Below are 16,557 nucleotides of genomic sequence, written 5' to 3' on the forward strand. Positions count from 1 at the left end.
TATAGACATCTTTAGCAAACATGTGAGTTTGAATCATTGAATGATAGAAAATGCAGAGCCACTGACAGAAATAGTAGCAATATTTTCTTAAATCAGTCTCCGAAGGCAAAAGAAATAAAAGCAAAAATAAACAAATGGGACCTAATCAAATTTATAAGCTTTTGCACAGCAAAGGAAACCATAAACAAAATGAAAAGACAGCCTATGGACTGGGAGAAAATATTTGCAAAAGATGCAACCAACAAGAGGTTAATATCCAAAACACACAAACAGCTCATACAACTCAATATCAAAAAAACAAACAACCTAATCCAAAACTGGGCAGAAGACCTAAATAGACATTTCTCCAAAGAAGACATTCAGATGGTCAATAGGCACTTGAGAAGATGCTCAACATCGCTAATTATTAGAAAACTGCAAATCAAAACTACAATGAGGTTTCATCTCACACCTCTCAGAATGACCATCTTCAAAAAGTCTACAGATAAATGTTGGAGAGGATGTGGAGAAAAGGAAACCCTCCTACACTGTTGGTGGGAATGTAAATTGGTGCAGCCACTATGAAAACAGTATGGAGGTTCCTTAAAAACTAAAATTAGAGCTACCATATGATCCAGCAATTCCACTTCTGGGTATTTATTCTAAGAAAACAAAAACTTAATTAGAAAAGATATATGCACCCCTATGTTCATTGCAGCATTATTTACAATAGCCAAATTATAAAAGCAACCTAAGTGCCCATCTATAGATGAATAGATAAAGAAGATGTGTTTTATATATGTATATATATGTGTATATATATATATACACACACACACACACACAGTGTAATATTACACAGCCATTAAAAAGAATGAAATAACGCCATTTGCAGTAACATGGATGGACCTAGAGATTGTCATGCTAAGTGAAGTAAGTCAGACAGAAAGACTAATATTATATGATATCACATATGTGAAATCTAAAACATAATACAAATCACCTTATTTACAAATCAGAAACAGGCTCACAGACATAGAAAAGAAACTTATGGTTACTAAAGGGAAAGGGAAGGGGGAGGGATAAATTAAGAGTATGGGATTAACAGATACACACCACTATATATTAAAAAGATAAACAAGGATTTACTGTATAGCATAGGGGACTATATTTAATATCTTGTACAAATAACCTATAATGGAAAAGAATCTGAAGCTGTACACCTGAAACTAATACAATATTGTAAATCAACTATAGTTCAATAAAAAAATAGTAAATTTTTTAAAAAAGTAAGAAAATGTGGAGCCAGCTTCAGCCCCTAAAGAAATCCTACCAGTGTGTAATGGAACTAAAACAACACATAAAATACCCACCCTTAAAGCTCAAGATCTAAATATTTTCAGTTTAGTAACCAATTCAGATTATGGTGTGGTCTCTGCATTGAAAGTATTATGATCCAGTAAAAAAGCTAAAGAATTAATATTGATTGTATAAATATTTTCTTATCATGTTTCTTTCTGTTCTCATATAATTTAGTGTCTTTTTTTTCTAGTTTATGTTATGATAGCAATTTTCTGCATAGCATCAGCAATGAGTCTGTACAACTGTCTTGCTGCACTAATTCAGAAGATACCATGTGGACAATGCATGTATGTATCTCTTATGAGGAAGCCTATAATGTTGGTTTTTGTAATTTAAAATAATACAAGGAAAAACAGCGTTATTTTAAACCTGTGCAGTCCAATATGCATGTCGCTATTTTAATTTAAAATAATTAAAATAATAAAATTAAAAATTCAGTTGCCCAGTCTCATTATCCGCATTTCAAGTGCTAAATAACCACATGTTGCTAGTGGCTACAGTATTGGACAGCACAGATATAAAGCATTTTCATCATCACAGTTCTACTGAACTGATAAATATTTTATTATGTATCATTTGTTATACTTAAAATCAAGACTTTTAAATTGATATTTCAAAAGTTTTCTTGTCACTGTGGCTAACATTGATTTGTTACATTAACTGAACATTGTGTTTCATCTACAGGGTGAATTAACCTATTTCACTCTCTCTTTTAGGATTATGTGTCGTGGCAAAAGCATTGAAGTGAGACTTATTTTTCTCTCTGGACTGTGCATAGCAATAGCTGTTGTTTGGGCTGTATTTCGAAATGAAGATAGGTATGAATACTCCTTGTATTTACTTTTAGATTAGTCTAAGGATGGATTACTTTATATCTTGCCTTGATAATTGTTCATTATGATTATTATGGATTTTTTTGGCTTTTATCCCAGAACATCATAGTCTTGAAACATGCTAAATAAATTCTTAAATAAACAGACCTTGTGCTAATGGATTTGAGGTTGTCTAGAGAAGGAAATAATGAATTAGGATTTAAACATCTAAGCTGAAATACGCTTCAAAAATATACTTAATTATGGTGTAGCCGCACAGTGGAGTGCAATGCAGCTGTAAAGAATGAAGATCTCTCTGAATTAATATGCAGTGATTTCCAGGATATATTTTTAAGTGAAAAAAGCAAAATATGAAAGAATATCTAGAGTATGCTACCTTTCATATGAGAAAGGAAATATCAGAAAATATACAGGTATCTGTCCATTTGCAGGAAGAATAAAAAATTTAACAGTTTATTAATAAAATTACTAATACCCAAAAGGATTTAACAGCCTAAAGTTTGGGAGCAAAGCTCATACAATTTCAGGCAGCTTCAGGTATGATAATTGGTAACTATTCATGTCAGTTGTCAGTTTCTGGTAGAGTATGTTGTATAGCTCTCATTTCCTTTATGTTTTAGCTATCTGGATGTATATTAACATCAATGTCCTTTGTTATGAGCTACCTTTCTTAAAAGAGACATGTATAAATTCAAAGATTAAAGATAAATATGCACTTGCGTGATATACATTCTTCTGAGGTAGCCTTTCAACTTTTTCTTAGTGTAGTAGTAGTATTCATTATTCTACTAGGACAGTAAATTACTAAATATGGAGAATATAAGAGGTTTTTCTGTTGTTATAATTGCTGCTTAATAATTGAATACTCATATCATAGCAATTGAACAGTATTACTTTAGTGATCTGTTTCTTTTGAAATGTTCCATTTAAAAATAACTGAGTAAAACAGTAGAGTAATTTCTTTTGATTTTAGGTGGGCTTGGATTTTACAGGATATCTTAGGGATTGCTTTCTGTCTGAATTTAATTAAAACACTGAAGTTACCCAACTTCAAGGTAAAGTATACTACTTTGCTAGCTAAGATAATTTTTTTCTTTTTAAAACAACTTTATTAAGGTATAATTTACAGATAATTAAATCACCCATTTCAAGTGTACAGACTGTTGAAATTTTACAAATATGTAACTTTGTAACCACCATCCCAATCAATTAGAGAATATTTCTTATCTTTTCAAAAGCTCTATCATGCCCTTTAGCAGTCAATCCTAATCCCCAACCCCAAGCAACCACTAATTTGCTAGCTAAAATATTTTTAATCATTCATATAATATGCCAAATTCATATAATCTGTGCAAGACTAGATATCAGGGAAGAACATTTCTTTGATTCAGAGATTTTTTTGTGTGTGGGCTCCTTAGTTGCGGAAGGTAGCTCCTTAGTTGCAGCTCATGGGCTCCTTAGTTGCGGCTTGCCTGCTCCTTGGTTGCGGCATGCAAACTATTAGTTGCAGCATGCATGTGGGATCTAGTTCCCTGACCAGGGGTTGAACCCAGGCCCCCTGCATTGGGAGCGTGGAGTCTTAACCACTGGACCACCAGGGAAGTCCTTCAGTCCTTCAGTCCTTCAATGCATATTGGACTGCAGAGGTTTAAAATAATGCTCCTGTTTTTCCTTGTATTATTTTAAATTACAAAAACGAGTACTAATGACTTAGGGCTTCCCTGGTGGTGCCGTGGTTGGGAGTCCGCCTGTTGATGCAGGGGACGCGGGTTTGTGCCCCGGTCTGGGAGGATCCCACGTGCCGCGGAGCAGCTGGGCCCGTGGGCCATGGCCGCTGAGCCTGCGCGTCCGGAGCCTGTGCTGTGCAACGGGAGAGACCACAGCAGTGAGAGGCCCGCGTACCGCAAAAAAAAAAAAAAAAAAGAATGACTTAAAGCAGATAAAAGTTTGAATGTGATTTGTAGAATAAAACTACAAATAGTAATAACATTAAATGCCTTTAAAAAGTGTTCAAATGTATGTTACATGTTTATTTGTATTTGTAAAATAATATCTCTTAATTTAGATATGGGAAGTTTGACCTTTAAATTTGTTTCTTTCTTCAACAGTCATGTGTGATACTTCTAAGCCTTCTCCTCCTCTATGATGTATTTTTTGTTTTCATAACACCATTCATCACAAAGGTATGATATTTTTGAAATCCATGAGAAACATGCTAAAAGATGAGAATCTTAAACATGCTCTTAGATTATTGACTTTGCAGATGTTTACCACTGACTTGAGTTTTAATTCTCTTAAGAGAATTATCATTGAAATTGGCCTTTTAGTAGAGGATATTTTTAAGCCTTTAAGCCATTCTGCTAAATAAAAAAATCTGTCCTGATTGATGTAAACATGAGAATATCTATAAATTTTCCTACCCATTTTAAAGTAACTTTTCTTATTATTGTAAAACTATAAATATGTGCTATAGAGAATATAGACAGCAAAAAGAATAAAAAAAGTGTCATTACTACTTTCATATCTGTAACCCTAGTGTGAGACTAAGAAAGAGCACCACACTGAAAGTCTGAAGACCTCAAGTGTAGGTCTGTAACTTTATAACCCTGGGCTGCTAGTCACTTAGCCCTCAGTTTCCTAATCAGTTAGGTGAGGGAGTATTGCTAGCATTCCATCCTCTCTTTCCATCAGTAGGATTCTTTTGGTTGCCACTGCCAGAACCCAACCTAACCTTTCTATATGAAAGAGGTCCCATCTACCCAGGACATGTGCAAAGGCCAGGTTGGGCCTGGCCTCAGGAGAAACTAGACTCAGGGGCACATGCTCTCCCTTTCTGCTTCTGTCCATATGTTCATTGTCTCAGACTGGCTTTTTCCATGAGTTTAGAATCATAGCACTCATTATCTGTCGAATGTTGACTGATCAAAAATCTGGAATCACTTGTCACGTTTTAAATCTTAATAAATTCTGCTATGAATGAATTTGAAAGTAATTATTGTAACACAAATAATAGTCCCTTCACTTATAAGTTATATTTGTTCTCATATTTGTATTTTTACTTTTCTCACGTGTTTTGACCCTCATAAGTGATCAATAAATATCCTTGGAATAAATGAAAGTAAATTTAAAAAAAATAGGTCATCTATTCCCAGCTTTACCATTAGCTCCTCAATAAAATCCTGGTGCTGTTCTTAGAATAAGGGAGAGGTGTTGGATGAGTGTGGTAGTCCTTCGTTGCCCAGTTTTTCTACCTTGTGCCTATTCCTGTCTCATGAACATATTTTTAATTATTGCTTAATTCTTCCACTTTCCCCACTTTGAGTCTTGCTTTGTAACTTTATATCATTTCTTTATCCTTTGTCACTCTCATATATTTAGTGTTTGATATTATAATCACTGCTTTTTTCCCTAGTAGTTCTTTATTCTTTAGCCCCTACTATCTGTGAAATCTCTGCATTTCTGATATTTGCTATAATGGCATAAGACAAATATGTGCTCCATTGGGGAGCTAAAATTGCAACTAGGTAACAAACGTAGTTAACTGTCCCAAAACATTAGCACCTTTCCATGCTTTAATGATGAGCCATGTGGCTCACTGACTTCATTTGCAATAGTAACCTAAAAAAGCATAGCACTAGTATTATGGATTATAACAAAATTGTTAATTTACTAAAGCATATTTTAAAGTTCTCTCCAAAGCTGTTCTAGCTTGTGTCAATTTATTTGGTTAAAAAAAATATGTTTCTATAAGTCACTCCATCAGAAATCTCATAATGAAAGTAAAGCACTCTCTCTACAAAGGCATTTCCATAAGTCAACACGTAGTTATACCATATGATACATATATTGCACAGTGGGCATAGCTATAAACTATAACTAAACTCTCTATTTATTTATTTTTGGCTGCATTGGGTCTTCCTTGCTGTGCACGGGCTTTCTGTAGATGCGGCGAGTGGGGGCTACTGTTCATTGAGGTGCGCGTGCTTCTTGTTGCGGTATCTTCTCTTGTTGCAGAGCACGGGCTCTAGAGTGTGCGGGCTTCAGTAGATGCGGCACATGGGCTCAGTAGTTGCAGCACGTGGGCTTAGTAGTCGTGGCGCGTGGGCTCTAGAGCGCAGGCTCAGCAGTTGTGGCACACAGGCTTAGTTGCTCCAAGGCATGTGGGATCTTCCCGGACCAGGGCTCGAACCCGTGTCCCCTGCATTGGCAGCAGATTCTTAACCACTGCATCACCAGAGAAGCCCCTAACTAAACTCTTTAAAAAATAATTTTTCCATTGTGTTTTAACACTAGTATCACTTTATAAATGCCAAACTTGTCTGCCAGCAAACTATGTCCATTCGCTACGCATAAAAAGTTTTAGTATATTAAAGGTATATGGTAATAATAAAGATGTCTTTGAGTCTTCTTTCTTCTGTGCTTAGGGAATTTTTCATCTTCTTTTTTTCCTTCTTTGTTCCCAGTGACTAGGAATGTGATTTCTAGTAATCTGATCCACTGGAAAAGATTGAAGTGCTCTTTAGTGTTCACTGTTGTAGATTTACCTTAACACCTTCTTCTCAGTCTGGTTTGTTTGTTAGGCAACTCAAAATGAAAATTAGATACGTAATTTCTGATTTTTGTGGTTTTCACTGAAAATTTCAAGGATTAAATATTAGACATTCTAAACATGTTCTTGACCCTGGTATTAGTAGACTGTTAATGAGTTGGCAGGACAGGTAGCCATAGGAGTACCGGTAATAAGAGCCTGTCTTCATTTTTTTTTCATCCACCACCATACTAGGTATAGTATCTTGCAAATAGTAGTTACTCAGGTAGATATCTATGAATGTATAAGAGGATGTTAATAATGGTCTTCAGTTAAATGTTTTAAATAGCAATTCAAAAATGAACCAATGTGAACTCTATCTGGAAATTGAATCATATCATGGGAGTTTGTATTTAATATTAGTTTATTTTCATAAATTCCTGTGATTTAACCCTTCTGTAACCCGAAGCTTAACATGAGGAAAAGATTTCTGTAACTAAGGATTTTAGCCTTCTTTCTACTCAGCTCAGGTGTCAGTGAGTCTTAAAAATATTTTAAGTCTTCTTAAAAATACTCAAGTAATTTCTCCTATGCACCCCACCCACATGGCAAATAGGATAGTTAATCAATCAAATTTTCCTAAAATTCAGCATTTATTTATCTTCCGACTACCTATTTGGGGCATGTATTTATCATAATGTGAAGTGTAAGATGGGTGCTCATGCAGTCTTAGCTACATCTGAATGTTTTCCCTCTCCCCAGTAGATTTGGCTGTCAGGAAATAACTTTTTAATAAACACAGCCCACATAAAAAGACCTTAGGCATACACAAAGAAAAACTTCGGCTAAGGTTAATATTTTGATTGGTGCATAAAAAGCAGGCAGGGCTGAAATTGGACAGGAGTCAGGATAGAGAAATGTTCTCAAGTTCTTTAGGGCTGGGTCTTTTCAAGTTTGGCTTCATTGTTATTGTGGTGAGTAGTCGGAAGGTCAAATGTAAATAAAGTTACCAATATTTATTACAAATCTAAATATAAAAAATTTCAATATTTCTTGTGTGTCTGTTCATTGTTATTGCTAAGAATGACTAAGGACACATAGTATATGACAAATGTAATTAAAAGCACTTAAAATTTATAGCCCATTAGAAATGCTAGATATTAGTTGTCAGCATAAATCAGTGCTCAAACTCAATTGGATAATCTTTGTGTGGTTTATCTGTAAGTTTCTGATAATTGTTGAGCGCTGATAAAGTGGAACAGCATGCTAGATGAAATTTGTCTTAGATGACTCCGAGTTTTGCTATCTACAGAGACAGTTTTAAGAAAAAATCAGTCTACAACCCATTTTTCATCAGCTTACAGTAGGCCATGAGCCATGGGGTCAAATCTGTCTTGAACACTGGCAGATTGTTCCCTTTAAGTGATTGAACAATTTCTTTCACCTTTCTTCTGAATTTTAGAATGGTGAGAGCATCATGATTGAACTTGCAGCTGGACCTTTTGGAAATAATGAAAAGGTAGGGATGGCAATTAACTACAAATGGCTGCCAGTGTATGTGTGTGTGTCCAGTTAATAATTTTGCCTTCTTGTATAATTCATTGGTTACGTAGTGCATGTTAAGGTATTGTAAAACTTTATTTCTCACAAAATATAGCCCTTTTATTAGTTATTCTAAATTATTAAATACCTATTGACTTGGGTTTCATCCTAGAATGATGGAAACTTGGTGGAAGCCACTGCTCAACCCTCAGCTCCCCATGAGAAAGTAAGGATTGTATTTCAGATATGTTCATTGGACTTTAAATCATACCCTCTGAGACAAGACTCTTCTTTGGGGAAAAAAAATCCAGATTGCCAAAAAAAAAAAAAAAAAAAAAAGTTTCAAGGCCTGAGTCCTATTTTTGGTAAAAAGGAAAGAGAAAAAGGTTAGATATGCGGATACTGGATTAATACTGTTAACCCTACATGTGTGTTGGGTTTTGTTTTTCCAAAACTACATATCTATTTCTTTCAAGCTTTCTATAAATTCAGAGTATATATATGCCTAATTTATGTTCTCTGATTCTAAGCTTTCCTAAAATGTTAATTCTCAAATGTTAAAACAATTATTCTAATATCATTCCTTCCATTTCTAAAGATATGGGTAAAGATTCCTAAGAGGTTTATTGGTGGCCTCTTTTTTTTTTTTTTGTAATTACAGTTACCAGTAGTCATCAGAGTACCAAAGCTGGCCTATTTCTCAGTAATGAGTGTGTGCCTCATGCCAGTTTCAATATTGGGTTTTGGAGACATTATTGTACCAGGTAAGCGGTTGTTTGTAACAATTTGAGTGGAAATATACTGATGGTTTAACATTGTCATATGTATAGTATCAAATGTCAAATGTTAAAAGTTACCTACTCTGTATTAAGTATTTCTGGCTATAGCTAGAGCTGGGATCAGCCACAGAGACAGAGGTGGAGAAAAAGTGTTTTGGGGGGTAGAAGATAAAGCCCAAATAGTAACAACCAAAGTATACTTTCCATGGCTCAAAAAGTGTCTTAGAAGAAGTAACTAGTATCAGTTTGACCTTCTTTCCCAAGAAAGTATATAACAAATCCCCTTTTAAAAGTTGAATTTAATATTACCAAATGTATCATAATAAAATAATAGTTATATTCTAGGAAAAGTGGTTTAGGAATACTAAGCAAGGTCATGACCAAGAGGAAAACATAGTAGAACAACAATAGCTTGTAGGGCACTATAATGCAAAAAAAATACAGCATGTGGTGGAAATTGATCACCTTCTCCTAGCATGTCTTCTCTGACAGTTATTGCAGTTCTGCATTATTTTCCTCACTGGGCTACCTGTAGAATAAAGTTAATCCCAGCCCAGGAATAATATAGTGTAGAAATAATTAATAATGTTTCTCAATCAGCTGAGAGTTTTTCCTTCCTCACTTTTCTTATAGTCTCCTTATGTACTAACTGCCTGTGGCTGGGTAAAGAGTACTGGCTCTTCTGAAAAAACCCTTTCATTGATATAGTAAAGCTGGATAGAGAAATAAGCAAAAACTGTTGCCGTGTGAGCTGGATCGCAAAGACCAGTGTAGCAGCTCTCTTAGCTCAGTGAGTCTCCATTCACATAATTGATTAAGTAGGGAAAGCATTCTGCTGAGTAAACTTAAGGTTTCTTGAATATCTTTAAACTTATCCCCAACTTTACCAGTCCCACACCATGTGCTATAAAAAGCACATAGCATAGAATTGGTGAAAATAGTGTGATCGTCTGTAAATACTGCATTCTTGAAGTAAATGACAAAGGTCACTAACAAATATTTCCCCAAAAAGCAGAGTGTTTTATAATATGTGACTTAATTCTAAAAGCTAAATTCTAATTTGGGGGGGATGGATATCACTGTTTTTAATGTATGGAAATGTTGATTAAACAGCAAATATAGTAAAAAATAACAAGGAACTACCAAGAATCGTATTTGATTAATTATGTAAGGACCAAAACTAATTAACTGAAACAACTAATAAAGATAGTAAAATTATTTTCGGATATTTTTAAGCAGTTGAATGTCATTCTTACTGTTTCATAATAGTGTTTAGCAAATAAATACAGTCTGAGATTTCTTCTTTGGAGAGGTTCAACACATTTCTTAAATAGGTAATAAATTTTTTTTTCCTGTACACTTGCATGCTTACAAATTAAAGCTTATATTTCATTGCCATTTGAACTCTCTGTATTAAAATTCCAAATTATTTTATTCTCCTTGGAAAAGAGATTTCTTTGATCACAATTTGAAATTGTCTTCCTTGATGCTCTTTCAGTACATTTTTTTTGATGATACATTTAAAAATTTTTGTCAACACTAGAGACCAAATAGACTAGAGACATATACAGAATATTCCATCCAGCAACAGCAGGATACACATATTTCCGAAGCACACAGGGAACGTTTTCTAGGATAGATCATATGTTAGGCCACAGAACAAATCTTAGCAAATTTAAGAAGATTGAAGTCATACCAAGTATATTTTCTGACCACAGTGGAATGAAACTAGAAATCAGTAACAGGAGGATAACTGGAAAATTCACAAACACATGGATATTAACACACACTCCTGAACAACCAGTGGATCAAAGAAAATATTAAAAGAGAAGTAAAAATGTGTTGTGAGACAAATGAAAAGAGAAGCACAGCATTTCAAGATGCAGCAAAAGCAGTTCTAAGAAGTTTACACTGATAAGCATATACATCAAGAAAATAGAAAGATCTCAAATAAACAACCTTTCTTTACACCTACAAGAACTAGAAAAAGAAGAACAAACTAAGCCCAAAGTTAGCAGAATGAAAGAAATAATAAAGATTAGGGCAAAAATAAATAGAGAACAGGAAAATAATAGGAAAGATTAACAAAACCAAGAGTTGAATCTTTAAAAAGATAAACAACATTGACAAAACTCTAGCTAGACTAACCAAGAAAAAAAGAGAGAGGGTCCAAATCAGTAAAGTTATAAATGAAAGAGGAGACATTACAAGTGATACCACAGAAATATTAGAAAAATTTCTCCATGAGATGGAATATTAAGCAGCTAATAAAAATCATATCTTTAAAGACTGTTTGATGGCTTAGGAAAATGTTTAATATATGGTATTAAGTTTAAAAAAATCAGCATGTAAAATTTTGTCCAGAATTTGAGGTAGTTTAATGTTCTAATGATGCAAAAATGAAGGTTAGATACAATACAACATGTTCTGTTGCCATAGTTAACAGTTGAATTTGTATTGCTGTTGTTGTTTTAAGAAAATAATGTAGAGTGTTTTTCTAGGCCTGTTGATTGCATACTGTAGAAGATTTGATGTTCAGGCTGGTTCTTCTATATACTATGTTTCCTCCACAGTTGGTAAGTTTTTGTTTTTTCTTTTTATTATATTGAATTGTACTGTCTGTAGGAAAAGGTCTAAAAATAAGGAGTCCTGGATTCTAGTTCTTCACCATGAATGAATCAGACATATTTTTTCCATCAAAAAGATAATTATACTTTACTACCTATATCACAAGGTTTTGGAGGTTTAAAAAGGAAATTATACGTGAAAGAAAAACTTTAGGTTCTACACATAAAATTCTTATTAAAGCACATGGCACATAAGTAGTCAATAAATTCTATAATACTAGATTTTTAAAAAATACAGTATAGGGACTTCCCTGGTGGTCCCTATACTGTTAAAGAATCCACCTTCCAGTGCAGGGGACATGGGCTCGATCCCTGGTCAGGGAACTAAGATCCCACATGCTGTGGGGCAACTAAGCCCACATGCCACAACAGCATGCCACAACTACTGAGCTCACTCACCTCAGAGAGCCTGCTTACAGCGAACTACAGAGCCCACACGCCACAACTACAGAGCCCATGCACCCTGGAGCATGTGTGCCACAACTAGAGAGAGAGAACCCGTATGCCACAGCTAGAGAGAAGCCCGTGTGCTGCAACGAAAGATCCTGCGTGCCTCAATGAAGATCCCACGTGCCGCAACTGAGATCTGATGCAGCCAAAAATAAATAAAATAAATAAATAATCTTTAAAAATACGGTACAATAATTACGTATTAATATAAATAAATTTATGGCACAATAACATTTCACCTGGGACAGCAGCGGTAGTTGTCACTCATCCTTTTATTTCTATTATCGAAAACAGACAGGAACAGGCTGTAAGCCAAAAAATACTTTTCTGCTTCTGAACATATCAAATAGATATCTCAAAGTCTGTACACCAAAGTTCTTTTTTCTTAGGTAAATGGCCTGCACCAGAGCCATTTAGATACTGTTCTAGCAAGGTTTTCAATTCCACAGTGGAATTAAATCTAGTAAATTAAAAGTGTACATTAGTGGTAGAAAAGGGTGTTGCTAGAAATAGTTACCCTGACAGTAAGAAAGAACAGCTAAGTAAGTGAAAGGATGAAAAAGGGGAAATTATAAAGAAATAAGAAAAGCAGTCTGAGGCCATTAAGTATAGTACTCCCAAAAGGTATTAACATATTAGAGTCCAGCACCAATCAGTGTGATAGAATAAAAGAACTCAATGAAAAGACAGATAATAGGACTGTCAACTCTGCTGTGTAACTTTGGGCAACTCACTTAGCTTCACTGGTCCTCCATTGTCTCATCTATAAAGCAAGAAGGTGGACTGCATTGTCCATAAAGGCCCTTCTAGCTCCAATATTCTGAGATCCTGTGTTCATGATGAGACCCTCAATCATTAATAAAAGATCAAATGACGTTTGGTATGCACTTGTTGAAGAAGACCAGGAAGTATATAATCAATATTAGGAAGATTTTTAAAAGCAAACTTTAGTACCTAGAGGCACAGATTTTAGTTACCTAAAATGTGGAACAACTCAACATCCTTAATAGTGGCAGATAATTGAGGCTTCCTTGAATTATTATCTTTATCAATGATTAACGATTAGGGTAATTATAATGAAACCACTAACCAGTTTCCAAATTTTTCAGAAGCTCTGTAGAATGTCTCTCCTAACTACTATCTAGGAAAATAATGAAATTATGAAAAGAAGTCATAGGGCAAAAACGTCCTTAGAAGTATTCGAAAACCAGTACTTTAGTGACAGAGTTAAAATCCACCTTTGATAGCATATAGAAATTGCTGATACTTGATATTCTTCTTGCAGCCTATGCCGTCGGTATGATACTTACATTTGTTGTTCTGGTGCTGATGAAAAAGGGGCAACCTGCTCTCCTCTATTTAGTACCTTGCACACTTATTACTGCCTCAGTTGTTGCTTGGAGACGTAAGGAAATGAAAAAGTTCTGGAAAGGTAGCGGCTATCAGGTATGTGCTTATATCTTGGTTACCAAGTTATCTTATGACACTGCCTAACTTTGGATGGGAACTGCTTGTATATATCAAAGCTTTTACATGCCAAAAAGTTGCCTTGAATTTGTCAGGATGTCCTAAGTTTTTTCCACTACTTCCCCCTTACTATTCACCTGCTGCATCATCAGTTCTCATCCCCACTGCAATCTGATGCCAAAATTTGGTGACTCAAGATAAAACTACCAAGAAGCATGGGAGGGCATCAGGGAAAATCAAAATGGCATTTCAACATGAGTTTTCAAAATCCACACAAAAGTCGCCTTCATGAAAGATAAAACCCTTGTTTAAGTAATAAATTTTGATACTGACATTAGCTATTTATAGTAAGAGTCCTGAGATTTTGCAGATAAAAAGTACTCTCTCCAGCATCTAAATGGGCCTAACGAAATGAAAGAGGGCACTCATTTCAGATTTTTTTTTTTTTTTCTGGTACGCGGGCCTCTCACTGCTGCGGCCTCTCCCATTGCAGAGCACAGGCTCCAGACACACAGGCCCAGCGGCCATGTCCCACGGGCCCAGCCGCTCTGCGGCATGTGGGATCCTCCCGAACCCATGTCCCCTGCATCGGCAGGCGGACCCCCAACCACTGCGCCACCAGGGAAGCCCCTCAGATTTAAATTGATCAAGATTAATCTTTCTGTAAAATTCCTAGAACAGAGAATATCAGATACCAGAATCTATCATGTTTGAGTTATTTCTTCGTTGAAGTTAAACCCCTTTCTTCTTTTCCTAAATGTTCTTGGTATTCCTGTAAAGTTTGTTTGTTTGCTTCGAAATTAAAGAGGGTTGGGAAACCCTTGCCTGTTGAGGTCATGGTCATGGCATTGATCCCTTCATGAGGCAGTTAGCTCTTCTTTGCCGTATTACAACAAACTACCCTCTGTCATCCACCCTCATGCATGCATGTCAGTGATCACATGAACAAAAATAGAGATACTTTGGGTAGATGGCTGCAATTCTGTTAGTAGATAAACAGTTCAAAGTTCATATCCACCTTGTGGTTGGTTGTAGTGTCTTTTTTTTTGTTTTTTTGCGGTACTCAGGCCTCTCACTGTTGTGGCCTCTCCCGTTGCGGAGCACAGGCTCCAGACGCGCAGGCTCAGCGGCCATGGCTCACGGGCCCAGCCACTCCACGGCATGTGGGATCTTCCCGGACCGGGGCACAAACCCGTGTCCCCTGCATCGGCAGGCGGAATCTCAACCACTGCGCCACCAGGGAAGCCCTGTAGTGTCATCTTTATTTAACAAGAGGTGATTAGCACATTAAGTTAGACTACTATAATTGAAGAAAGCACCAGCTTAGAATTCTTTGGGTTAAGTCTTATAATTTCTTTGAGATTAGGATAAATACCTGCCTTTCCTACCTCACAATGCCATTGTCTCAACTTGTATTTATACACATAGAATTAGTTTATGGCCACAAGGTCCTTGACTAAACTAGTAAGACAGCTTGTAACTTCCATAAAGAGGACACCCACATGGAATGTTTTATAGATTTTGAAAAGTAAAAGTATGTCCTACAACACATACTCTAATACTTGTTTTGTTTTTAATATTTATTTATTTATTTGGTTGGTTGCTCAGGTCTTAGTTGTGGCAGGCAGGTTCCTTAGTTGCAGCAGGTGGGCTCCTTAGTTGTGACTCATGGGCTCCTTAGTTGTGGCATGCAAACTCTTAGTTGTGGCATGCATGTGGGATCTAGTTACCTGACCAGGGATCGAACCTGTGCCCTCTGCATTGGGAGCACGGAGTCTTAACCACTGTGCCACCAGGGAAGTCCCTAATACTAGTTTTTGAAAGTCACATCCCAAGAAGTGCTCTTTGTCATCATGTTTTAAAAATAGTTTTCTATTTCTTCACTTAGCAAATGTTTATTGAGCCAGGTACTGTTGTATGAGCTGTTGATAAAAGATGAACAAGTTAGAAGCAGGCCTACTCTCATGGCCTCTTGAAAGTTAGAGTCTAGTGGAGGATACAAATAGAGTCACTAACAATAAAGTGTGATGAATGTTAGTTATGGTAGGTGCCATGAAAACTAGAAGTGGGACACCCAGTGCTTATGGTTTTGAGACAGTCAAAGGTGATTTGAGGAAGGGAAGCTTCTTAAAGAATGTTAAGTTTATGGGACTTCCCTGTTGGTGCCTGGTTCGGGAAGATGCCACATGCCACAGAGCAACTAAGCCTGTGCGCCACGACTACTAAGCCTGCGCTCTAGAGCCCGCGAGCCACAACTACTGAGTCCACGTGCTGCAACTACTGAATCCCGCATGCCTGTGCTCTGCATCAAGAGAAGCCACCACAATAAGAAGCCTGCTCACTGCCACGAAGAGTAGCCCCCGCTAGCCACAACTAGAGAAAGCCCGTGCACAGCAACAAAGACCCAACACAGCCAAAAAGAAAAAAAAAGAATGTTAAGTTTATGTTGAGACTTTAAGACTGAGCCATGTTTTCCATATTGAGAGAACCATAACTTCAAAGGCTTGGAGGGGGCTTCCCTGGTGGCACAGTGGTTGAGAGTCTGCCTGCCAGTGCAGGGGACACGGGTTTGTGCCCGGGTCCGGGAAGATCCCACATGCCTCGGAGTGGCTAGGCCCGTGAGCCATGGCCACTGAGCCGGTGCATCCGGGGCCTGTGCTCCTCAATGGGAGAGGCCACAGCAGTGAGAGGCCAGTGTAGTGCAAAAAAAAAAATGCTTGGAGGGAAGAGCATTGACAGATTTAGGAATGAAATGAAGTTTAGGATGGCTATCCTATTGAGTAAGAATAGGGGAGCAGTAGGAGATGAAAACTGGAGAAGGAAGCAAGGGAAAGAGTCTGTAGGGTCTTGTAAGCCACGTTCCAGGGCTTGGACTCTATCCTAAGAATACTGGAGACCATTTTAAGAGTTTTAAGAAATCCAGAAAATGGATTGGAGGAGGGAGCAAAACTTGAGGCAGCTATTACAATTAGAAGCAGTGGTAGCCAGAG

At 36.6% G+C, this 16,557-nt stretch overlaps 1 protein-coding gene across 3 annotated transcripts in view; it reads left to right on the top strand.

Annotated features, from left to right (window-relative positions):
• SPPL2A (signal peptide peptidase like 2A) overlaps positions 1–16,557 on the top strand; it is a 164,211-nt gene that overhangs the window by 138,415 nt on the left and 9,239 nt on the right. For 2 of the 3 annotated variants that reach the window (XM_089907230.1, XM_089907231.1), the window contains 9 exons: positions 1,532–1,628; positions 2,058–2,159; positions 3,148–3,229; positions 4,283–4,357; positions 8,165–8,221; positions 8,417–8,470; positions 8,906–9,008; positions 11,525–11,599; positions 13,386–13,546. In XM_089907230.1, coding sequence (XP_089763356.1) covers positions 1,532–1,628; positions 2,058–2,159; positions 3,148–3,229; positions 4,283–4,357; positions 8,165–8,221; positions 8,417–8,470; positions 8,906–9,008; positions 11,525–11,599; positions 13,386–13,546 — 806 coding nt within the window. The remainder of the gene's footprint in view (positions 1–1,531; positions 1,629–2,057; positions 2,160–3,147; positions 3,230–4,282; positions 4,358–8,164; positions 8,222–8,416; positions 8,471–8,905; positions 9,009–11,524; positions 11,600–13,385; positions 13,547–16,557) is intronic. The other variant, XM_022587118.3, reaches the window with a different exon arrangement.

The sequence above is a fragment of the Delphinapterus leucas genome, chromosome 2 (assembly GCF_059928025.1).
Source record: "Delphinapterus leucas isolate spDelLeu-1000000601 "Yukka" chromosome 2, BTC_Dleu_Yukka2, whole genome shotgun sequence".
NCBI classification, from domain to species: domain Eukaryota; kingdom Metazoa; phylum Chordata; class Mammalia; order Artiodactyla; family Monodontidae; genus Delphinapterus; species Delphinapterus leucas.